This window comes from Populus nigra, chromosome 2, assembly GCF_951802175.1.
Source record: "Populus nigra chromosome 2, ddPopNigr1.1, whole genome shotgun sequence".
Taxonomy (NCBI): Eukaryota; Viridiplantae; Streptophyta; class Magnoliopsida; order Malpighiales; family Salicaceae; genus Populus; species Populus nigra.
Genome location: NC_084853.1, coordinates 44,112,754 through 44,135,766, shown reverse-complemented (window position 1 = coordinate 44,135,766; position 23,013 = coordinate 44,112,754). Strand labels below are relative to the sequence as shown.

The 23,013-nt window shown below is 33.0% G+C and overlaps 3 protein-coding genes across 7 annotated transcripts; 1 reads left to right on the top strand and 2 right to left on the bottom strand.

Moving 5' to 3' along the window:
* Window positions 1-2,941: 2,941 nt before the first annotated feature.
* LOC133682672 (F-box protein At4g00755) lies at window positions 2,942-7,125 on the top strand. 2 transcript variants are annotated; one of them, XM_062106136.1, is made up of 6 exons: window positions 2,942-3,090; window positions 3,835-4,018; window positions 4,761-5,078; window positions 5,178-5,341; window positions 6,016-6,134; window positions 6,645-7,125. In XM_062106136.1, exons 2-6 carry the CDS (start codon window positions 3,892-3,894, stop codon window positions 6,928-6,930), a joined length of 1,014 nt encoding a protein of 337 aa, XP_061962120.1. In that variant the 5' UTR covers window positions 2,942-3,090; window positions 3,835-3,891; the 3' UTR covers window positions 6,931-7,125. The 2 variants fall into 2 exon arrangements, with proteins under 2 accessions (XP_061962120.1, XP_061962119.1); XM_062106135.1 differs by having other exon boundaries at window positions 4,662-5,078.
* Window positions 7,126-9,188: 2,063 nt separating this feature from the next.
* Window positions 9,189-12,122, bottom strand: LOC133683063 (peroxisomal membrane protein 11D). 3 transcript variants are annotated; one of them, XM_062106571.1, is made up of 8 exons: window positions 11,899-12,122; window positions 10,822-11,046; window positions 10,502-10,576; window positions 10,340-10,414; window positions 10,161-10,241; window positions 9,924-9,998; window positions 9,665-9,838; window positions 9,189-9,446 (listed from the first exon to the last, which is right to left on the bottom strand). In XM_062106571.1, exons 2-8 carry the CDS (start codon window positions 11,011-11,013, stop codon window positions 9,411-9,413), a joined length of 708 nt encoding a protein of 235 aa, XP_061962555.1. In that variant the 5' UTR covers window positions 11,014-11,046; window positions 11,899-12,122; the 3' UTR covers window positions 9,189-9,410. The 3 variants fall into 3 exon arrangements, with proteins under 3 accessions (XP_061962555.1, XP_061962554.1, XP_061962556.1); XM_062106570.1 differs by having other exon boundaries at window positions 10,822-11,031; window positions 11,899-12,120; XM_062106572.1 differs by having other exon boundaries at window positions 10,822-11,031; window positions 11,765-11,903.
* A 1,678-nt stretch (window positions 12,123-13,800) lies between these two features.
* On the bottom strand, window positions 13,801-17,455 carry LOC133682718 (vacuolar protein 8). 2 transcript variants are annotated; one of them, XM_062106213.1, is made up of 4 exons: window positions 17,140-17,455; window positions 16,900-17,058; window positions 16,657-16,719; window positions 13,801-15,718 (listed from the first exon to the last, which is right to left on the bottom strand). In XM_062106213.1, the coding sequence occupies exon 4, from the start codon at window positions 15,670-15,672 to the stop codon at window positions 13,990-13,992; it is 1,683 nt and encodes a 560-aa protein (XP_061962197.1). In that variant the 5' UTR covers window positions 15,673-15,718; window positions 16,657-16,719; window positions 16,900-17,058; window positions 17,140-17,455; the 3' UTR covers window positions 13,801-13,989. The 2 variants fall into 2 exon arrangements, with proteins under 2 accessions (XP_061962197.1, XP_061962196.1); XM_062106212.1 differs by having other exon boundaries at window positions 16,900-17,047.
* Window positions 17,456-23,013: the final 5,558 nt, after the last annotated feature.

The following is a 23,013-nucleotide window of genomic DNA, read 5'->3' as shown; positions in this document are numbered from 1 at the left end:
TTTCCAGGGAATGAACTATTTCAGAATTAACTGGTGAATGTAGCAGGCATGTGTGAATAAGTTCATGCACACCTACAGAAAAAAAAAAAAGAGAATCAACCAGTTATTAGTCTAAACCAGTAACCGGGCTGGGCCGGTTGGATCTAGCCCAGCTAGTACGACTGGGCTAGATCCAACCCAATAAAAAAAGAGAGTGGGCTGAGTCTGGGCGTCAGGCCCAACCTCTTGCAATTTGTTTTATTTTTTTTCCTCTGTGTTTTATTATTTTAATGCTATGTGCTCATTTTGTAGACCGTTACTGTTAAATGCAAACTTGTTGTGCAAAGCTTTTTTTTTCTCATTAAAAAAAGAAAATAATAGAAAAGGTAAACAAAAATAAAAAGGCATAGAAAAATTGCTTCTTCTTCATTAAAGATTCAAAATTTTACGAACTTATTCATTGAAGATGCTAGAAATTTGTTTTTTTTTGTGAGTTTCGAATTTTTTAAGGTCCCCATGATGTTTGGGTGTGACAAACTAACTTTTTTTTTGTGTGTTCACACACAAACCCTTCTCAATGAGTTCTTATTAAGGGTTTACAACCTTTCTTTCAAGATTAAGAGGTCACAAGTCAGATATTTAATTAGACAGCCTTGATATGTAGTTTTAAACTTGTTTACGATGAATCAACGAGGGAATATGAGATAGATGGTTTGAATTACCATGAATTTCCAGGGAATGAACTATTTCAGAATTAAGGATAGCTGTGTGCTTCTAGTCAAATAGCTCACCAGCACGCCATCACTGATCTGCAAATGCATCATGTGAGATGAATAAACTAACAAACTAGCAGTGATCAATTTTTGAGCAATGCTATTCAATCGTGGATCAAGCCCTAATGATACAGGCAATAACTTTCTGGAAGAGCCTTGACTGTCTTCGCAGATGTTGCAGCACTCCCAAATAAAAATGGATCGAATGTGGCTTTAAGGATGGTTGAGCTCCAACAAGGTGGAATTTCATGAATTTTCAAATTATTTTCTACTTTTCCTGTACGATAATGAATTTTTTAAATCAACTTAACCAATATTCAGAATTAAATTTATTTTTAAAATAATTTTCTTACTTCTTCTTTGTATATCTGAAAATTCTTTTTTTTTTTTTATAATACATTCGGAGAAATTAATTCCTCTTAGCGATGATTATAAGATTTGGACATTGACTGCTGAACCAACTAAAAATACCTTAATTTTAATGATGAGCTCTTGATTTCACCAGATCTAATAATTAAGCAAGTGCCACGTATTAAAGGCAAGCACACGGGGCCTGGACACTCCTGTCAGTTTGCTGGGCTTGTGCTTGCCTATCTTGGAGACTTCGGACAATCATCCCAGCATCTGGGCCCACTGCAAATGATTCGCCTGGAATACAACTCTTTCAAGGCAGAGAACACTCACACGGCATCGTTTTTTTTTTTTTTTTTTTAATCAGGATTCTTTATTTTGAATATTATTTAGTTTCCTTGCTATTTAACATGAGTTTATAAATAAACAAAAAACAGCCGACACGAAAAAATAATATTTTTTTTAATAGCAAGTGTAAAAAATTGATTTCGTATAAGTTTTAATACTCCTGGAGCCATTACGAATTCAGGAACGATGATGATATTGCTCTTTCTTTCTCACAAGATCTAAATATACTTGTCAGAATCGAACTTGATGTGAAGTTTTGGCTTGCTCTTGTCTGAGGATGTAGATTCATAATAATTTCAATGAAGTTTATTGAAAGTTCTTGGCCTATTTAATTTGAAAATTGAATGTAACTAGGTAGTTGTCGTGAATAACTTGTTGATAATGTTATTAAAACAAGTTAAATTTGTAAACCTAGCTAGTTGATAACCATTAAAGCAAACCTTGTGGGAGCTGATCAAATAATACGGTCCAACCAACTTGATAGGTGTGTTTGTGAATACTCAGCTTGGTAAAAACCTGACTTAGCTTGTTTTAAGAAATAATATTTTTAAAATAGTATTAATATAATGTTTATATAAAAAAATAAATTAAATTAATAATGTGTTTTATGACTTAATTAAACCAAGTAAAATTATTTATTGAAAGTTCATGGCCTATTTAATTCGAAAATTGAATGTAGTAGGTAGTTGTCTTGGGTTCTTTGCTATCTCTTTTCATGTTTTTTTTTCTTTAAATATCATTGAAAAAAAATTTAAGATGCTCAGAAAGTAATTAATAACATCTAATTAGTTATTTTCTAAATACTATTAATTTTTTTATCAAAAATTTTTTATAGTGATCATAAATTAACTAGTAACGTTTTATTTTTAACAAATACATGATGCTATAACAAATACAAAAAAAAATAAAAACATGCTGTATTGATATGACAAGAACAAAAACAAAAACAAAAATAAATCTATCTTTAAAATAGTTATAAAATAATTTTTTTTATTTTTAAAATAAAAAAACACACCGAGACAAATCTCATTATCTCATGTCTCTATTTCTTTTTCTGTCTCGATAAAAACTGGCTGGAGAATATTTTTACCCTCAAACTTGTAACATGGAATTTATTTTTTACCAAGAAAACAAACAAATAGTCACAGAACAAGGGTATCCAATCCAAGCAAATCATTATTAATATTATTATAGAAATATTAAATTATATCTGTCATTTATATACATAGTTTTAGGATTCAGCTCTGTAGCCCCGGTTCAACGGTTCAAAACCTTGATTTCAGGCTTGATCGAATCAGTTAGGTCAATATTTTTTTAAATCAAAATAATATCATTTAAAAGAAAAAAGTCAAAAGGTTTATAATCGAATTTTGCCAGATCAATCGGGTCGTTAGGTTATACTGGATTTTATTTTTCCTTGTTTTTTCTTCAACTCGATCCAATTTTAATCCTAAATCAACTAAGTTCCAGATCCCGAGTCGACCCGGCCGGGATGGTTTCCAATATATGTTTACATACAAAAGAAGCATTCTCTCTGTCACGATAATCCCCACCAACTCTCTCCCTCTACAAAATCCTCCCTTTGCTTTCTCTCTCCAGGGTTTGTGACAAAGATGCATACTTTTCTTCGTCAACAAAGGTGAGAATTTCAAATTCCTTTCTTTACCTTCTGTCTACTTCCCTGGCTTTCTCTCCATACCTTTTGTTTTATTTTTATTTTCAAAAAATCGACAATTACTTTCTCTCTCTTGAATTTGCAAAAATTCTCTTCTATGTTCGATTGACTTTGAATTTCTTTTTCACGGGCTCATCCAGTTAATCACAATCATCTGCAGTTCTTTTTCATCTGTTTTCTGGGTTTTGTACAGTGATCGTAACCATCCTCATTATTGATAATCTTGATTTTACCTGTACCAAATTACAATTATATAGAATCCTGAATGTGTTTTTTTTGTTGAATTTAATGGAATTAAACAAAAACCCTTTTGAATTCTGTGCATATTAATGCAAAATCATTCTTCTTTTTTGTCCCTTTTAGAAAATTTGAAGAGGTTTTGCTCTGTCTAACAATTTCAACTAGTTTTTTCGAAGTTACATTAACTACGTGAGTGATTAGGGAATGAATTCTAATTATTCAGCTTGTAAAAGGCCCCAGCTCCTTGTTAGCTTCTTGGGAGCTTGTGGTTTTCATGATTTTTTTTTTTACATTGAATTTGACATCAGGGTTTTTGGTAGTTGAGCTGTTTTAGGAGGGTGAGATGAGAGCGAACTGAAACTTTAAATTTAAGCATTTGGTTATTTCAATATTGGAATCTGCTTGAACAGTGGATGTTATTTAATGAAGTTGTTAGTAATATATATATGTATATATTTTTTGAATCAGGTTTTGAGATTCAAACAGATCAAGGTGTTTTTAGTGAATTGGCTGAGGTCATTATAAATGGAGATCCGTATGGATTTCTTGAATTGTCTTGACCATGACACATCAATGAAGATTCTCAGGTGTTTGGAAGATCCATCTGATCTTGTCCGTGCTAGTTATGTCTCTCGTTCTTGGCGAGATTTTGGTGAGTATTTACTCTTATGTTTAGACTGAAATCTTTAAACATTTTGCAGTTGTTTTGATATCCACAGAAGCACATTGCAAACATCTGTTTTTCCTTTTGATATGAAGTATTCTTATCAGAATGGCTGTGTTCTTTAAGTGATCGTCTAAGTTGTTGCCGAAGAAAAAAATGGATGGCACTTGTTGCAATAAATGTTGGTCGGTGCTTTATTTTTTGCATTTCTTTCCTCTTGTTTTTGTAGTCAATTTAGGCACAAACATTTGTTATCTCTTTCAAATTGAAATTTGCAATCGATTACTTTGGTGGTAGCTGCAATTTAGATTCTCCTCAAGGTTCCTTTATGCCATTGTCCCTGAGTTCTACTCTAAGGGTATCTTCTTAATCACCTGTTGCTGTTGCCAATACAGTTTTCAATTATTTCTCAACAGGTTGCATCCCAGTTGTTTTCAACTTTGCTATATAAAAAATCAATGAACATTATTTTTTGATAGTTTTTGAAAATTGGTCTTGACAACCTGATCAATTTCAATCTTGATTGAAATTTTAGTGATGGTTGCAGGGTTTGGGTAGAGAAAGTTTCCCTTTAACATTGAATCTTGTTTTTGTAACTGAAGGTTTTGATTGGGTTTGGTTTGCTTCACAGTGATTGCAAATGGTCTTTGTAAGCAGCTGTGCTTGAGTATGTTTCCTCACTTGCTTAGAGTTGATTGTGTAATTGAACCTAGTTGTGTTATGGAAAAAGCTTCAGAAGTCGGATGTAGCAAATTTGTGGAATGGGAAACTCTGAAGAGGGAGCATAAAGCATATGCATTTCTAGCTCAAGCGTGCTTGTCATTTCCTTTTGATGATTGCATTAAGGATGCAATAAGTGCTTCTAGCACTGATAATTATCCAGAGGAAAGCATTCGTAACACTCTGCGAAAAGGGGACCGTGTTGGAAGGAGACCTTCGTACTGGTCAAGTAAAGGACAGCGCAAGGCTGCAGTACCTGAGACACTAGTGTATAAACTGGTTGCTGATATTTGCGTTATTACTGAAATTAATATACAACCTTTTCAAGGTTATTCTTCTGTTAATTTCATCAAATTCATTCACTCTCCCAGTTTGTTCTGACCATATAGTTGTCCTTTATTGAGGTATCATATGTTTTTATGTTCAGCTTATTTTCAGCAGGGTTCACCTATATATTCGGCAGAATCTGTGCAGTTTCATTTGGGTCATCCCAAGTGCCCAATGGATGACACTTTGGGTGAACCATTGGATAACTGTGCTGATGACAAGTTCATATGGACTTACTCTTCACCAGAGTTTCCAATGGCCCAGGTATGTCATGCCTGTCTTCCATTTTTTAATCTTAGTGATGTTGCTGTGATTTTTTTTTTCCTTCTTAACAAAAACACTACCTATATCAATGTGGCCATGGAACTGCATTATTATTTCTACAGTTTCTTTATCAATTCTATAAGTGGAGCTTGCATAAAAAACCATAGTTCAGTGAACTATTAATTGGCATATGAAAAGGTGCAGCATTCTATTTTCAGGCATAGTAGATGGATCTGTCTTAGTTACTTTTGCAGGAAATTTTAGCGATCTAAGATAGACATGGAGTTGGGATCCAATATTTACACTCGGCAGCATGCACCTGAGTTGATTACTTATTGCAGGAAACCTTGAAGACTAAATTAAACATTGTAGTGGCCAAGTTTTCTGCAAACAGCGCTCTTGTATTTACAACCCCCAGGGATGTTCCTAAATAATAAGTAACATAATCATGAACCATATACAGTGGCTGGCTTTGTCTCTTTTTGTAGCCTGTTTGATAAAAGAACAAGTGCAAACTTTTTGAGAACACTGCATGGTAACTTAAGACCCCATAGAGCTGTCTTCATGCGGCAGGAAAAGTTTTTTTATTGTAGAATTTTCTCTAAAGAGTGTTATTTGTCATTATATAATCGAATTCTCAACAGAAATCCTAATTCGTCAAAGCCCCTGAACAGGAGAGCAGCTTGCAGAACTTCAAGCTTCCAGAACCTGTTGTTTGCATTGGTGGAATTTTGCAGATTGAGCTGTTGAGAAGGGTTCAGAGGCAAGAAATGGATGGCTTATTCTATATATGGTTTGTGCAACCCGCTATTCTTTAGCAGTTTGGTTTTGGTGTCCATATATATGTGTATGCTCCACTCACATAATAGTGGGACCTATGAATAGTTATCATAGCCAGTCCCACTTTGATGTGAGTGGGATCACTCCTCCAGAGTACCTCATAACACCCCCCCCCCCTCATGGCGTGCCAATCTTCTCAATAGGATCCTGGAATATTTTCATATAATATATTTTATTCAACTGACCAGGCTCGATTCCCTGTATGTGCATAAAATGTGATGATGCTAAGTTGTGGCCAAATCTGTGTTGTGGGAATAAAATAGAAACCATATTTACTCAAATTAAGACTCTGGGGCATCGGTTGGTTTGGAAATTGATATTTTTTCTCAAAATTTTAATCAGCCTTAATAATATCAGAAAAATTAAGAGAAATAATTCCTTAATGCAGAGTTGTATGCAACTTAAGACTGCTGGCTATAATGCACAGTTTCTGTTTTTAATGCATTTTCTTGTGATATTTCAGCGTGGCTCATGTTCAAGTTAAAGGCAGGCCATTATCATCAGCATTTGGTGTTGAAATCCTTGGACCTTCTGGAAAGTTTGTATTGAAAACCCTGAGTAGTGCACCACAAAGTTCACTACCACCAAGTTTACCTGAAGATGATGCCTTATATCATGGTGTGCCCTTGCAAGCACTTGCTGATTTGGAGCAGGTTGTGAATGGGTTGGGGGTCGGAGTGCTGGATGAAGATTGGAACTCGGAAGATGATGAAGCGGCCGATGAAATGGATGATGAGTTAGCTTTCTAGGCCTGTTACCTATAATAATTATGACCTTTCTTTGTTTATTTTACCAGACCTCTATGAATTTGGGCTGAATAACAAGTTGGTGTCCTGATCTCTCAAAAGCCAGAGTGACTACGCTGGAAACCTTCCAAGCTCTTTCTGCCAAGGTGGTGTATAAGCCAATGTATATTCTAGATAAAATATGGGTCTTTTATTAAACTAGCACAATTTTATAAAAGTTTTAAAAAAACAGGATATCAGAGAAAAATATTTGGAAAATAGCATACTTTTAACCTAACTGCTATTAAAAAACATGGCTTTATTTACTGTCATTAGCTGTTGTAAACACCCACTAACCAACTGTTATTGTTAATAGTAGTTGTGTCAAGCTGCATAGTCCATCTTAATATTTTATATAAAACAAGCTATACAAAACTACAGATTATCAAACCTTAAATTTGTAATTGAAATTGAAGCTATTTTAACATTATTTTTACTTGTTAATTAAAATTTCAAATTAATATTTTTTTTTAATATTATTTTTATTTATGTGTATTTTTATAGTTGTTAATGACCGATTTGAAATTTTAAACATGTTTGTTTGTTAATTAATAATATTAAATCATAGTTATATAAACTAAATATAAAAATGCATAATATATAAAACACTTTAAAATCTACATGATTAGCAAAAATAATATTATAAAAATAGTAAAAATAACTTTTAAGTAGAAAAATAACATAATGTAAATATAATAATATGTACGAGTCTATCTATGTTTTTTGCGACATGAAATCTGTAATACATCTTACTCAAATCCTGCATAACAAAAGAAAATTTAATGTATTAACATGAATTATAGGGTCATTAGAACAATAATTAATCATATTTCTCAAATGAAAAATAAACATGCATTTTCATTTGATATGGCATCTAATCTATGTAACCCCTACAACCATAGAACATAAAAATCAACTGGACTAGGATTCATGTACCGAGAAACTCTACGTTTAAATGAAGAAGGCGTGCCTCGAGTACGTGGTATCCTAACAAATTATACTTATAAAATACAAAATATATTTTCAAATTAGAAAATAAATATTATAAACAAATAATTAAAATTAAATGATAAATAATAATAAATACACATGTTATTGTCTAATTTAATATATAAGTTGTTTGTATTCATAAGTTTTTTTATTATACCGTATTGATCACATGTCACATTTATACTGTGAATGCCTCTCTCTCTCGCATCTATTTTATTTTATTGTGCAATGATTTTTGTTGATCCCAGCAATTTCCTTGAAAAATCTAGATATACCTGATAACCACTATACTCATTCCACTCTAATTAATAAGTAAGGGATTGAATGGAGACCCTCGTATGCTATTATCCAATTGCTAAGTAGCTATCGAAGATTCTGTGTTTTTCAAAATCTTGCTTGTACATTGTTAGCTGTTCCTACGTTGTAATTGAAGATTATATTGTAGACATGAGAAAAAACTTTAAAATAACCTTTTGTCTTAGTGATTTCCTGTTTGGAATTGAAATTAAACATGTTTTTCATCAAAATTTGATTTTTTTTTTGTTTTAAATTGATTTTTTTTATATGCTAATATAAAAAAATTATTTACCACACCCGATAAATTTGCCAGTGCTTTCAGAGTCATCCTATTCACAAAATTAAAGAACCAGGGTATACTTGAAACAAATTGAAAAGTCTGAGGATTTGTATTAGCATCATAACTAATGTTGCGTGGGATAGCCTCTAACAGGGATAACTAGAAATAAACAAAGTACCTCGTCACTAAAATGCTAATATCCAAATCATAGATACGCTTTTTGGATTTTTTTTTCACCCTAAAAAAGAGTTTTCTGCCTGTCTAAATTATAATAAAACCAAACACCCAAGTGAGCAGAAACAAACTATAAAACGTTACCATCCCGCTCAGGTGATGTTTGGCCAGGAAGGTTGAGACCGGCCATAATCATTTACACAAAAATTATGAAAGCATGTGAATGCAGCTAAATGATGGGCACTTGAAACGCCAGAAATGGAAAAGCCGAACAATAGTACCCCACTTTAGGTATGCACAAATGCATGATCTGATAGAATTCATTAAAGTGTAAAACTGTAAGGTCCACCCAAACCAAACATCTGCAGACCAGCTACAATGTTTGTAGTGTTAACTACTTGTGCGTTTGTTTGCCGGCGTGTCGCGCCTCATTAACAAACACTCTTACCACTTAAATCTGAAATGCAAACCAGAGATGAAATTGGTGAATTATTATTTTACTAATGCAAGAGATTGTAATGAAATGTGAATTGTGACAACAAGGATGCTGAATATAGCGAAAATTAAATAGGTAAATGAACCTTCTAGGTCACCCTCAGGATGACTAGTAGCTAACAAAGCTTACACAAATAAGGATCGGTCACAAGGTTTAAGTAATTATTTAGATGACATTTAACTTGTTGAGCAGAACGGTGTTGTGTCTTCAAGTTGTCTTAGACTTTTGTGGCGATGGAAGCAACTGCATGTCACAAGAAGAAATACATTCAGTAAACAGAGCACATACCCACCGATAACTTTGGGAAACTACAATTTTGTTTTAAAATTAAAATCCAATCACAGCAAGCTCGACCAAGCAGTGCTTTAGTGGGCAATACGTAGGTAATCTCAAAGAAGTAAATTAATATAGTGATGATTTCCTGATTAACAATGAGAGCAAAGCATGCAAAGAATTAGTACCTGGTAGCAAGAGATAAGAGAGCTAACAAACCCAAAACCTCCTGTAACTCGAGGAGTGACTTTCTTGGGTGCCAATTGAAGTAGCCCAACAGCAACTACAATGTCCATGGCTGATTTGACAAGGGCTAGTGACCTTTCATTTGATTTTTTAAGTTTAGCATGATATTGCTCATTCTGCACTCAAAATGGACCACCAAAAAATAACCATTACATGGAAGCATTTAAAACAATCAGCCTGCTAAAACAATGATATCCATACATGATGTTTTTCACCCTCCTTAAGCTCCTTCTCCAACTTCTTCATTGATGCAGAAAGCCTCCCAAGCTCCCCAACCTGATGTGAAAATGGTAGAACATGTCATAGAAACCATCTTCAGCTTGCAAGGAGATTCTCATTACCTTTCCTTTACTTTGTGGGGGGGGGGGGGGGTTAGGGGGTAATTCACCCATGTCAATTTCTAGGAAAAGAATAGAAAAAAATGGAGACGCTACAAACCTCAACCAAAGTAGTACAAATTGAGGATCCCATCCAACAGAAAAGGGAAATCCGGCCAATTAGCTCAACACGTTCTTTGTTCTGTAAAAATCAAGCTAACTCACGTTTCTGGCTAATGCTTCTCATATAATTTCATTCTGGAACATAAATAACCAAAAATAGAGTGGAGCATTCCGTACCTTGTAAATTCCACTTCTACCCAACCAAACAATTTGATCAAGAAACAAGAAAGTTGACAACAGCGCATTTTTAGACTGAAATAAGCATCAAACTGACAAAGTCACCACCATGGAGATATCAAAGATGTCACAGAAACATTTTTATTGACAAATCATTTGTACCTTTCCCAATAAAACAAGAGGCAAGGGGGTCCCTTGAGGAACTGGACTAATAAGACCGTGCAGATCGTTGACAAACTGCAATTAGACAAGGTAAATAAGCATGATAAAATTTCATTCATTCTACTAGTGCTTTCTAGGAACCAAATGGACAACCAAATTAAAGGACTTTTGGCTTCCATTTACCGAACAAATACACATGGTTTTGGCTGCAGAAAGAACTACAGGAAAGAAGCTCTTCGTTTCCTAGATTTGAAGGGATATAAAGAAAGCCAGATGAAATCCAACTCAATCATATCTAATAAGTACATTATAAGTCTTGCCTTAAAAAGACGGAAAACTTTCCGAGCTAAGCTGGTTGATTTGTCAACATTTTGGGCAGTACCAGCTTGTCCGTCACTCAAAAATTTTGAACCATATTGAATTGCCCTACAAATCTTGTCCCTGGCTTCAGCCTTATTCAGATACAGAACTACAAGAGCCAGTTCTGCTCTAGTTGCATCGAGTGTACTCATCTTTTACCCGGATCAAACCTGCAAAGTCAAATACTGAACTATTGTTAGAACTCAAGAAATAATAGAGTTCAACAGCATTGAACATAGACAAAGCACATTCTAACATGACAAAAGTGAAAAGAAATACATCAATAAAACCCAGAAAATTCATCTACAAGGCAAGAAATTCTCAGCCATTTTCTGTATGCGACAAAGGCCGTCTCTTCAGACTTTTATGCTCTCTTTGATGAATCATAGACAAGCAACACATGGGATTTTCTTTAACAGCGAAAACCAATTCCAATTGGGTATTGTAAGATCCTGTCATAGTTTCTTGATGAATCGCCAAACTCACGTAACTATTACATCATTAACGAAATCAACGGTCAAGAAACAATTCTCAATTTGGCAACAATCAGATTCTCAAACTCTTGTAAAATTACAGATTGTATGCTTTTTCCCTGGCTAGCACGGAAATAGAAGTAATAAAAGAAACTTTCAATCAGGATTCAAGCCTGGATTAATGTTATTGACCTGATTAAACAAAAATTTCTTACCTAACTGAGCCCATATCAAGAAAAAAGGACAATAACAGTCGGAATCAAAGAAGCAAACTCTAGTTATGCACCTAACAATCACTTCCCAGAATCTAACAGAAAGAAAACAACTTTAGAACACCCAATTAAAATTAAAGATACCAAACAACCTCAAGCTCATCAGCGATAAAGTTACAGAGATGCAAATAAGAAAACAAAAAAAAACATGAACATACTCTTAAAAAAGAACAAAGTTTTCTCCTCGAGAAAACCTCAAAGAAAGCAGAGGTCAACAATCAGACAAAAGGGTTAGCAAATCCACTATTTCTATGGAGAAAAAGAGATGGGCGAGAGAGAGATTGTATAATACCGAAGGGAGTGCCCAGATGGATATAGCCTCCAAATTCACAATCTTTTCTTAGCTTTTCTCTCTCTAAAAAAGCATTTAGACTTTGTTCTTTAAAAAGATAGGATTGGCTAATGCGTCAGCAACCGGTGTTGTTTCGGTTTCTAAATTTCTAATTTCTATATCAGCTACTGATAGGAGACCATGACAAGGCCGTGTTTGGTGCTCTCTTCCCCAGTACTAGAAAACAAAATTATTTTATTAGGGTCTCTTTTATCCACTGTCTTGTCTATGTATGAACTTCAACGCTTGACCACTCTTCATCATAAGATCCTATTGGTTATCACAACTACGGCTCTGATCAAATCACGTGTCAGGCAGGGAATTGTTTGTGGGATCACAGATGACGAAGTGTATAGGTAGATAAAGCTGCTTCTAGACAGTGCGGCGGCCTTGCACGCAACTCAATATGGGAAATGTTTGTTAAGAACTTGGGCGAGCCCAAAAATGTTGCGAGGACAATATACTAGCCCACTGATCTTTTGTTGGGCTCTTTAGAGGATTTTTGGTGATAATGGTGTCCATCTTTTTCCTTTTTGAGAGATGACAATGGTGATAGAGATTTGTCAAAAAAAAATATATATATATATATATTGGAATTAGGTCGTTTCTCCATTAAATTTTAAGCAAATCATTTACATCAGGAGCAATGTATTTTTTATAAGGAGTTATTTCTAGGATCTAAAATTAAATCAGAAGTAGAGGGGAAAAAGGCGTATGGCTTGTTAAGACATCCCATGTCAGCTGCTAATTCATTTGAAACCGATGGATGCTTAGAGTAGAAAGGTAACATGGCGGCGGGGCTCAGAACTGAGTGCCTTAAGCCTGTAACCAACAGTATATCTTCAACGAGGTCATGTTTATGTCTTCAAGTTTGCCAGTGCATTGCTAGCACAAACGGAAACAGAAACGAAGTCTTGGAAATCTTTTACCAGAGGTGAGATCTTTGGCTGCATTCATATCTTCTACGATTAGGTTGTGATTGCAGAATACAAATCACATAAAACAAAAGGGTAGGCCTTGCCTTTTCGTTTCATGCAATATTCAAATCTGCAGTAATTGGTTCTGTTGAAGGCACTACTTTTCAAATGTAACATGGCAAAATTAATTGAAACCAAGTTTTATCCATGGTTATAAATTCCGTCTAAGTTTTGACCCGAATCAAAACCCAGATAACAAACTAGACAGGTCAGCTAAAAATATCATTTTAGTAAAAATAAAATCCAGCTCGGAATAAAACTCAAATCAAGCTAATCTTCAGGTCAACAAGTTACCAGGTTGTCTGGTTTTATAGCTATAATTGTTCCTCGCAGCAAATCTGAAGCATCAGTGGTATGATGGCACTGCTTACTAGTATTTACAGCTCTATTCACTAAGCACAATAGCTGGGCACAAGGAGGCATCATTATCATTTCCTAACAACTGAAAGTACAAGGGTTTATTCAACATGTTTTCTTTGCATCCTCGACACCAGAGTAGTTAGTGGATGCAGCGCAAAATAAAATAAACAAAGAATTCTGAAGCTTATCAGCAGCATTCACTTGCAATTTGCATACAACATGGCATTGCAAAGATGAAAATATTTTTGCTTTTCGAAGAGATGTTTAAGAAACAGTGATACCAGTAGTTTTTTAAAATAATTTTTGCTTGAAAATTTCAATATTTTTTATTTTAAAATATATTAAAATATTTCTTAAAAATTATTTTTTACATCATTACACTTGAAATGGTCTGCCTACGGCATAAAGATCTCTGATCAATCCAAACACACAGATAAATGGCGAAACAGAAAGGAAAAAGACATGGGGCCAGAAATATGATTGCAACAGCGCTGTCCACGTGCAAAATATGAAAGCTAGAAGAAGGTAAAGAAGCTGGCATTCGAGGATTCTTATATATTTTTATAAATAGAACATTAACTGCATAGATTAGCCACACTTTTGAGTGCCCCAGCTTGTCGTTGACTAGTTTGTTTCATACAGAAAATGAAACACTGAATAGATGAAGGAAAAGGGGAAGAGAAGTTATCATACAAAAGTAGATTTTCGTTTCTCTCTATTTCTTACTGAACAAACTTCTTAATTTTCCTCTTTCTAGTCGCTCAAGTAGCTTCTTTGAGCCCGGGATGTCCATCTCAGTAAGCTTCTTGAGATATCCAATTGCTCCATATGAAATCATCAACTTCTTACATTTCTTAGTCGAAGCAAGGGATGCAAGGGAAGCTACAGCATATTTCTTTGCAGTGTTCTGTGGGATTGGATCGAGCAATTGCACTAGATTTGGCACACTTTTATCATCCCTTTTAACTACTCTTCGATTCTGTGAAAGGGACACCAGACTCGAGATTGCTTGTGCAGAAACCTCTCTAACACTGTTTGATTTAGCCTCGAGTAATTTGATAAGAAGAGGGATGCACCCAGCTTCCCCCACTAATTTTTTCATCTCTGATGATGTGCAAACCCTGCAAATTGCAGATGCAGCAGCTTGCTGGGCACCCAGTGATCCAGACTTGAGCACGTGAACCAAACGGGGGAGGAAACCATAAGATATCAGCATTTCTGTAGAAACTGAGCTAACCAAATTCCTTAATGCCCCAACTGCAGATTCTTGGGGTAGTGGACCATCAAGATATACCAATAGGCTTCGAATTCCACCTTCTGAAATAACAGCTCTTTTCAGACTGTCATTGCTGGCAGTGAGATTCTGCAAGCATTCTGCTGCATATTCTTTTGATCCCAGTAAAATCCCGCAGTCTAGGAGATTGATCATTACCTTCACGATTCCCTCTTCTGCTAGATTTTGCCGAACCTCAGGGACAGCTGAGATATTCTTCAATGTGCAAGCAGCAGCAGCCTGTGATACAGAATCACCAGTTCGACAGATCTCAATCAGTGGTCGAATCCCACCATGACCAACAATTGCCCTGGCTGTTTCTGCTGACATTGACAATCTCTGGAGAGAAATTGTAGCCTTCTCTTTACCCACAGTGCTACCTGACTCAACAAGCCTTATGAGAGGTGGCAGAAGACCCTCTGAAACAAGCCAATTCTCACAGCTTCCAGATTCTGCAAGTGAGCAGATTACAGTAACAGTCTTTTCTCGAATACGAGGAGAAGTTGCTGTTAACAACTGGACTAAAGCAGCAATGTTGCTCCGCCCCAAAACAGCTAAAACAGCCTTCTCATCCTCTTTCATGACCTCAACAAGTGTATCAAGAGCTCTGTGCTTCGCCTCCAAGTGCCCAATCTGAAGCCGGGCAAGCAATTCCCTTGTATTGCTGTGAATAGCAGCATCGGGTTCTGTTGATGAGCTAGCCACAGCTAAAGGCAAAGTAGCCTCGCCAAGCACCCCAGTCTTAATCAAAAGCCCACAGTCTCGTAAATTCAAATCCAATTTACCAGATAACGCATCAAGATCACTCTGCATCCTAAGCTTACCCCCATAATTCTCACCCATACATAAGCCTGCCAATTCAATTGCTTCTTTGAGCGTCTTCGACACAGCCTGCAATTGCTCCTTGCAAAGAGCGTTCTTGGAGAAGCAAGGGTGGCTTGATAAGTCTGATAAACGCGATGGGATCTGCTCCAACTTGGAAATTATCATCTTCCATCTACCAGGAAAGCCCTTAACCTCCCTGGCCTTGTCAAGGGCCACAGGAACAAGCTCTTGCGCATGAGATAACCAGTCTTCAACTGATTGAATATCAACCAAAACTTCTTTCCCTCTATCTTCCACCATGATTTCTAATGTGTATGGATCAAATTGGTTACCAGAGCTGCAACAACTGAATTAAAAAGAAAACCAAACCTTAAAGCGATGGATGACCTGGGTGTTACGAAATGAGAAAGGAAATGATATTTGCATAGAAAATTCAAAGGCAGTGGAGCAGTTACAATCATCATACATAAATTATAAACTAAGGCTACTGGTTTTTTAAAATAAACCACAAATAAAAAAACAAATAAGCCAACATCAAGAGCCTTGAAAATCTTGTATGATCGCACAAAGTCTGTTTCACTGAAAACAAGACCTGACCAACCAAATCAAAGTACCCTTGAAGATGCTCCAGCAAGTCATTTCCGTAGCTTTTTAAGTGGTCATTAAACGCCAACCAAAACTAAACCAAATTAATGCATATCACACAAAATGATAAACACAAAACTGTTCTAATTTATTATGGATCGAATCATGAAAATGAAAGAACCTACTTTTTAACGATTAAAAAATATAGCCGTACTTTTAAGACATAACATTATGCAAATACCAAAACACCCTTTTGAGTATCACCTTAAGCTATACAACTACTGCTGGATTGAGTGGAAGAAAGTAGTAGTGGTTGTCAAGGGTATACTGGGAAGTGAAGAAAAATATTCTGAAACTTTACTTTTCAACCATGAAGAAGGTAGAACATGGGTATCAGATTTATCTTCTAAGCTTTGTTAAGGTGATCTTGATAGATATCCAATGGTCAAGATTTCAGAGAAAGTGGATTCTTGGCTGTGTATTGCCATTTTTATCCTCGTAGATAGAGCTAGCTAGCTGGTTGAGAGAGTGAAGAAAGAGACTTTCCTTTGAAGAGAAGGTACAAGTCTCTATCTACAGTTGTGATATACATCAAGTGTATTTAAATTCTTCAAGATATTATAATCAATAGACCAACCGCACTATGAATTTGTTTTTATTTAGAAAAAAATCCAAATCAATAAATGCAAAAATATATACCTCAATTTGCCTTGACCTTCGTCAACATTCAAAGACCTCTACAATTCAAAGCCCTTCCTGTTTCTACAAGAACAATATAATACAGTAAGATAATCGAACCATCAAATATGTGAATTGACGGATTTTTAGAAACCAAATAAGAGAACCCAGTAAGAAAAAAGTAAGGGGGCAAAAAAAAAAGATCTCTTCTTTTTTTCTGAAGAGGATCATAAAAGGCAAACAAAATCCACTCCTAGAACCAACCTTTAAGCCTCAGGAATCAGAACTTGTCATTTCTCTCCAGAAAGCAACAACCCACCGTGCAGCTTGATCTTCAAACTTTTCTCCCCTTTTCTCTCTCAGTTGAAACAAGAACTCAAAGCAAGCACGATATCTGCCTTCAAGACTCAAACTTTGTGCAAGCTAGAATTAAGTAGTGCCTCCAGAATGAGCAATGAAAACAAGTTTTTTATTAAAAAACAAAAGAAACCCAATAACACTTACCAGAAATGAGAAATGCCCAGAATTCGCTTTTGTTTGAATATAGAGAAACCGACATCAAACGGTCGAAATCAGTGTAAAAAACAAATAAAAAAGAAAAAACCACGAAGCTAAGCAGGTCAAGTTTGAATGAACACACTAGCAGACACGAGAGAACATGATAAATATAGTAATCACGGTCACATTCAAAAATCAAACTCTCTCTCTCACCGGAACTGTTTCTCTCTCTATGCTACTGGTAAATTTTTAGAAGCAAATGTGTCAGTCACACTGTCTGCTAAAAAAACATTATTTTACGACGTAGTACTTTCACAGAGAGAGAGGGGGGGGGGGGGGGGGGTTTGTTAGGGTGTACATTATACTTAATTTATGTCATTTCAAAATAGTTATTAGGCTGGTCCCTCAAAATATGTAATTTACACTTTTATCCTTCGGTTGGGTTAATTGCTTTAAAGTTTCAACTAACGGAAAGATTAGGGTACGTGGGAGAGAAGATTAGGCTAGGTAAAAAAAAAAAAAAGTTATTGTGATTATTTTTTAAAATATTTTTTATTTAAAAATATATTAAAAATTATTTTTAATATTAGGATGATTTAAAAATATAAAAAAATATTAATTTAAAATTAAAAAAATTAAAAAAAAATTTAAGACCATTCTCTAACAAAGCAAGGGTTTAAAAATGAAAATAATATATTTTGTAGCATTCCTTTCCACAACATGCCAAAAAACATCGTTTCATGCTTAATAAAAAATGGTCTTGCCCACAGTTTAGGGTGAGTTTTAGAGAATTTCGTGTTTGAATATGTTTGGAAACATAGTATAAACTGTATTTTAAAAAAAATTAATTTTTTTTATTAAAATTTAATATGATTTATATGTTTTGAATCGTTTTGATGTACTGATATCAAAATTAATTTTTTAAAAAATAAAAAAATATTATTATTATGCATTTTGACACAAAAATCATTTGAAAAGCAACCGCTACCACATTATCAAACACCCTTAAATTCCAAAGAGGTTTTGCATCTCCTCAAGGATTATTAAAAGATTGTTTAATATTGGGTAACTTCTGTTTTAATTATAAAAAAATATGTTGTTAGTTAAATAATTTGTTATTTTTTTACTGAATTTCATATATAATTATGTTTTCAATTTTAATTTTATAAATGCAATAGTTTTATTTTAATTAATATAAACTTGTTTCTTATTTATTTTACATACAAAAATTTATCTCATAGCAATTTTAATCAAACATGTTTTTTTAAAAAACCGCAACTAAAAGTGTTTTTCTTATAGATTGTTTTTGCGTTTGAAACTGTATTCAAATGCATTTTAAAAATGTATTTGGCTTTAAAAAAATTAATTTAATGTTTTATAATATTTTTTGATAATTTTGATGTATTTATGTTAAAAATAAAAAATATTTTGATATATTTTCAAGTAAAAAAACACTTCATATCGCAATACCAAACACACACTTAAACCTGTTTTTTTATAAAAACAACTGCAAAAGCTACCACAGTACAAAATATATTAGAGAGTGTTTGTTATTGTGGTGTGATGGTGCTTTTCAAACAATTTGAATTTTTTTCACTTCAAATTAATTTTTTGATATTTTTAAATTGTTAAAAATAAATTTTAAAAAATAAAAAATATATATTATTTTAATATATTTTAAAATAAAAAATACTTGGAAAACGCGAAACACATGAGACCATGTGGTACTGATTTATTAACATGCCAAACTAATAGGGACTAAATCAGAGTTTACTCTTTCACAAGACAGAGATGGTTACTTGTCGAGCATGATTGATGGATCCTGTGGTTATTATTCGTTTTGAAACAGGGCATTCGACCGTTGAGATGCGGGTGGAATTTGAATGTGTTTTTATTCTTAGGAAATTTTTATTTATGTTATCGAGGAGTTGATGCTGACGTGGCGAGAGTCTTAAGCGTGTGAGATAGGGACGTGTAATAGGTAATAAGTGGTCTTTGACGGTTGATATTAGCGGCACGTGTTAAGTACACGGATGACGTGGTGTCTGCAGGGTAGAATTACCAAGACGCACTTCAAGTGGATCAAGAAATACAAAGAAACCAAATGTATTTGAGTCTGGGGGAACTCGATGACGGACCCATTAATGTTTTCTTATATATCAATTTTGAAATAATAGTGTATGATGTTTTTTAAGATTTTTTAGTTTTATTTCTATATAATTATATTAAAATGAATAGAAAATAATAAAAATATATTAATTTAATATTTTTTAAAGTTAAAAATACTTTTAAAAATAGAAAAAAACATGAAAAAAAATTGTGTCAAACACTCTTAATAACATCTCTCTTATTTGGTGTGTTATTCATATTATATTGAACGGTAACCTAACTTTAAAACCACTTATTTTTTATTTGAATTCATAAATATCTGAAATTGAAATAAAAAAATATATCCAGAATCAAGGTTGAATAAATATCCTATTTTTTATTTTTAAAATATTTTTTATTAACATGAATATTCAATCCAGCTTATATGCGTTTTAGTTAATTTTATAAATTTTAAAATTAATAATTATATAAATCTTTAATGATCATTATATAAATAATTTACATAAATATTGGGGCTATTGATTCTAAGATGGTAGATTGTGAATATTATAATCTATTTTCATTCATTTAGGAATTTCATTGTCAAAATTTATTTATTAAAGTCTTATCAATGAAGTTCAGTTTATACGCACGCTGATCAAAAAAGATTTTCATGGTATTTTAAGAATGAATTTTGTATATTATCTTGATGCTGAGAATAAATTTCTTATTTATATTTATGTATTTTATTTTTAAAAAAGGTTAGGTTGGTCCTCGCAAAAGTTCAAAGTTTTTAAACTCGAGCAGCCACGGACGAGATGATTACCAGAAGCATGTTGACAGCTATATTCATCAAATTTCTTGCCGAAAAAAGCTATATATGTTCAAAAAATTGCAATACAATAGTGGATCGTTAGGTGTTGGGACTGTTTTCATACTTGTTTATCCTATCATGGCATGATGAGGATATATATATATATATATATATATATATATATATATATATATATATATATATATATATGCAGCATCATTAGCTTTAACTCATGCCTAACACCACACTCGCCGATTTATAATATGTATTGTTTTAATTTGAGAGCTTATCAAGTTGAGTTTAAGAAATCAATGGAGATAGAATTAATCTAATATAATTTAGTTACTTTGAGTATGATCTGCTCGAAATTTCTTATAAGTATTATTTAAAAGGATGACACAAATTAATTTATAATTTAAGAATTAGATTTTAAAAAATTAATCGAGACATAATTAATTTCGTATAATTCAATTTGAGTATGATTTACTCAAAATTCTTTGATTTTTTTTTCTTTTTAAATTGACATTATTTTTAATTTATTTTATAAAATTTAAAAAATTAAACCATCACAGGTCAACTCATTATTGTAGTTCATGTTTAAAAACTATTTTCATGAACTTGATCACCGAGTCTCCATACCATGTTTTGAAATGTCAAAATTACCCCCTTCATTTGTGCTATTCATAAAGCACCGACAGCAAGCCTATGATATTCTTTTTATTGTATTATTGGTTGGGTTTAGAATTACGGTGTAATGTGTATTTTAAAATGTTTTTTTTAATATATCAAGATAATATTTTCTTTAATATTTTTTATTTTTTTAAATTCAGCACATTAAAACAATTAAAAAAGCTCTAAAAAATATTAATTTAATTTTTAAAAGAAAATTAAAAATTAATAAAAAATCCTGTCCAACAACGCTGCCGAACAACACTCCTCACGTGGGCACCTTTCAGCAAAATCTCAAATAGAAATCAGCATCTTAAAATGTCACGTCTTGACTGAAAATGCGATGCCGAGGGCAAACATGAGAGTGAAAAGTGTCATCGTCAGATAGTCAAGAGAATCCGATTTCACTATCTTCTCACTGCGAGAATATAAATATTTTCCTCTGAGCTGTATCCGGGAGCGAATTTTTTTTTTAATGTCTTACAAAAATATTTTTATTTAAATATACAATTACTATTTTTTATGATTTTATTAACTATTTTAATATATTTTTAAATAATAAAATTATTTTAAAATATACCTTATAACATAATTTTAAAAGTCGGAAACACGGTTTTAATCGCGTTCTTTTAAATTTAATTTTTTTTTATTAAATTTTTATTTTATTTTCAGATCGTTTTGATGTGTTGATTTTAAAAAAATAAAAAAATATTATTTTAATATATTTCTATGTAAAAAGTACTTTAAACCACGATCATTACTATAATTTTAAACATGTCCGAGATCGAACCAAACTATTATCATATTAAACTCATAATTAATGTAAAACATGTATTTCATCGTAGAATTCTACAAACAGGGCTTAATAGTAACCGACTTGACCGTTAAGCACAGTGCATGGCAGAAGTAACGCAGCAGCAAAAATGGTTGCATTCCATCAATTGAAGTTCAAATATTTTACCTGACAGGGATATCATTACTTGTCAACGAGAACATCCCCAGATATATTAAACAAAGATTTTAAAATCTATAAATAAGACTAGATTATTAAAGTGTGCGTTTGTCATTGTCTTGAACAGTTATTTTTAAAGGTTTTTTTATAATATATAAAAATATTTTTTTAACTTTTGATAACAACACATAAAAATTATCAGAAAATACTGGAAAAAACTGTAATTTAATTTATTTTTAATTTAAATATATTTTTAAAATACACAGTTCCAAACACAAAAATAAATTATATCCATGAATTCTAGAATGATTTCCTGATTTCAAGTTATCTAGCAATAGCAATCGAAGCAAGTGCCGTATAGCTGCGTATCGATGGCTTCTTGAATGGCAAGGGCGAGCTAACCAAGACGCGTGGATGCGTCCTTGGAACGTGACGCTGTTTGTGTGTCGGCTTTATACAGCTTTTCGGGCTTCGCATTCGCAAAATTGTGTAGCTTCTGTCCCCACCGCCCTGCCTGTTTGTGCTGCGACGCCGTTTTCTTCTTCTTTTTTTACATTTATTTTTTTTAAAAAAATTAATATTTTTAGATATTTTGATGTTAAAAATAAGAAATATTATTTTACTATATTTTAAAGTAAAAAAAAAAACAGTTTACAAAACAACCATGCTTCTTAAAAACACTACCTTAAAAACACCTGTACACATTGCCTCCGCAAATCACATCGTGCTTCTTTTAAAATCCCTGCCCTTGTCTGAATCCAAGAATCTACGCACAAAGAAACAGTAATTTAAACTAGGCTGTGAGGGCTGAGATGTAGAAATCTAAAAGACAGTAATCTGAGCAGCATGATTATCTTGAAAAGATAGATTTAGTTTCAACTTATAGCAACCGAGATTACGATGGTTGAAGTAGTTATGGAATGACAAGTGTGATGTGAATCCCATCAACAACGCTAACAACTCCTTGACCACATCATTTTAATAAATTTTTGGTAATTCTAGATATTTTGATGTTTTAATATGAAAAATAAATTTTAAAAAATAAAATACTATTAATTTAATATATTTTAAAATAAAAATACTTTAAAAAATAATCAATTAAACATTTTTTTTTCTTCAACGTGGATGTCCTAGTTAGTTTATGCGCACCTTAACTAATTTTATAGGTTCTAAATTAATAGTTATATAAACTTCTAGCTATCATTATGTTAATATTTACAGCACTCAATCATGAAAATATAAAAAAAGTAATTTTTTAACTTAAACCCTTACCGTGGTTAAAAATAAAAAAAAAAACACATTTTTTAAACGGGAAAGAAGAGGTAGGAAGGCCAGCTACATTCCAATAGAAAAAGGG

Coding starts and splice junctions, on each gene's coding strand:
- LOC133683063 (XM_062106571.1), bottom strand. CDS start 11,013: ATGAGTACACTCGATGCAACTAGAGCAGAACTGGCTCTTGTAGTTCTG. Junction 10,242..10,339: donor GTAGAAGTGGAATTTACAAG/GTACGGAATGCT, acceptor TGATTTTTACAG/AACAAAGAACGTGTTGAGCT. Junction 9,839..9,923: donor AGGAGGGTGAAAAACATCAT/GTATGGATATCA, acceptor TTTTGAGTGCAG/AATGAGCAATATCATGCTAA.
- LOC133682672 (XM_062106135.1), top strand. CDS start 3,892: ATGGAGATCCGTATGGATTTCTTGAATTGTCTTGACCATGACACATCA. Junction 4,019..4,661: donor TCGTTCTTGGCGAGATTTTG/GTGAGTATTTAC, acceptor TTTGCTTCACAG/TGATTGCAAATGGTCTTTGT. Junction 5,342..6,015: donor CAGAGTTTCCAATGGCCCAG/GTATGTCATGCC, acceptor GCCCCTGAACAG/GAGAGCAGCTTGCAGAACTT.
- LOC133682718 (XM_062106213.1), bottom strand. CDS start 15,672: ATGGTGGAAGATAGAGGGAAAGAAGTTTTGGTTGATATTCAATCAGTT.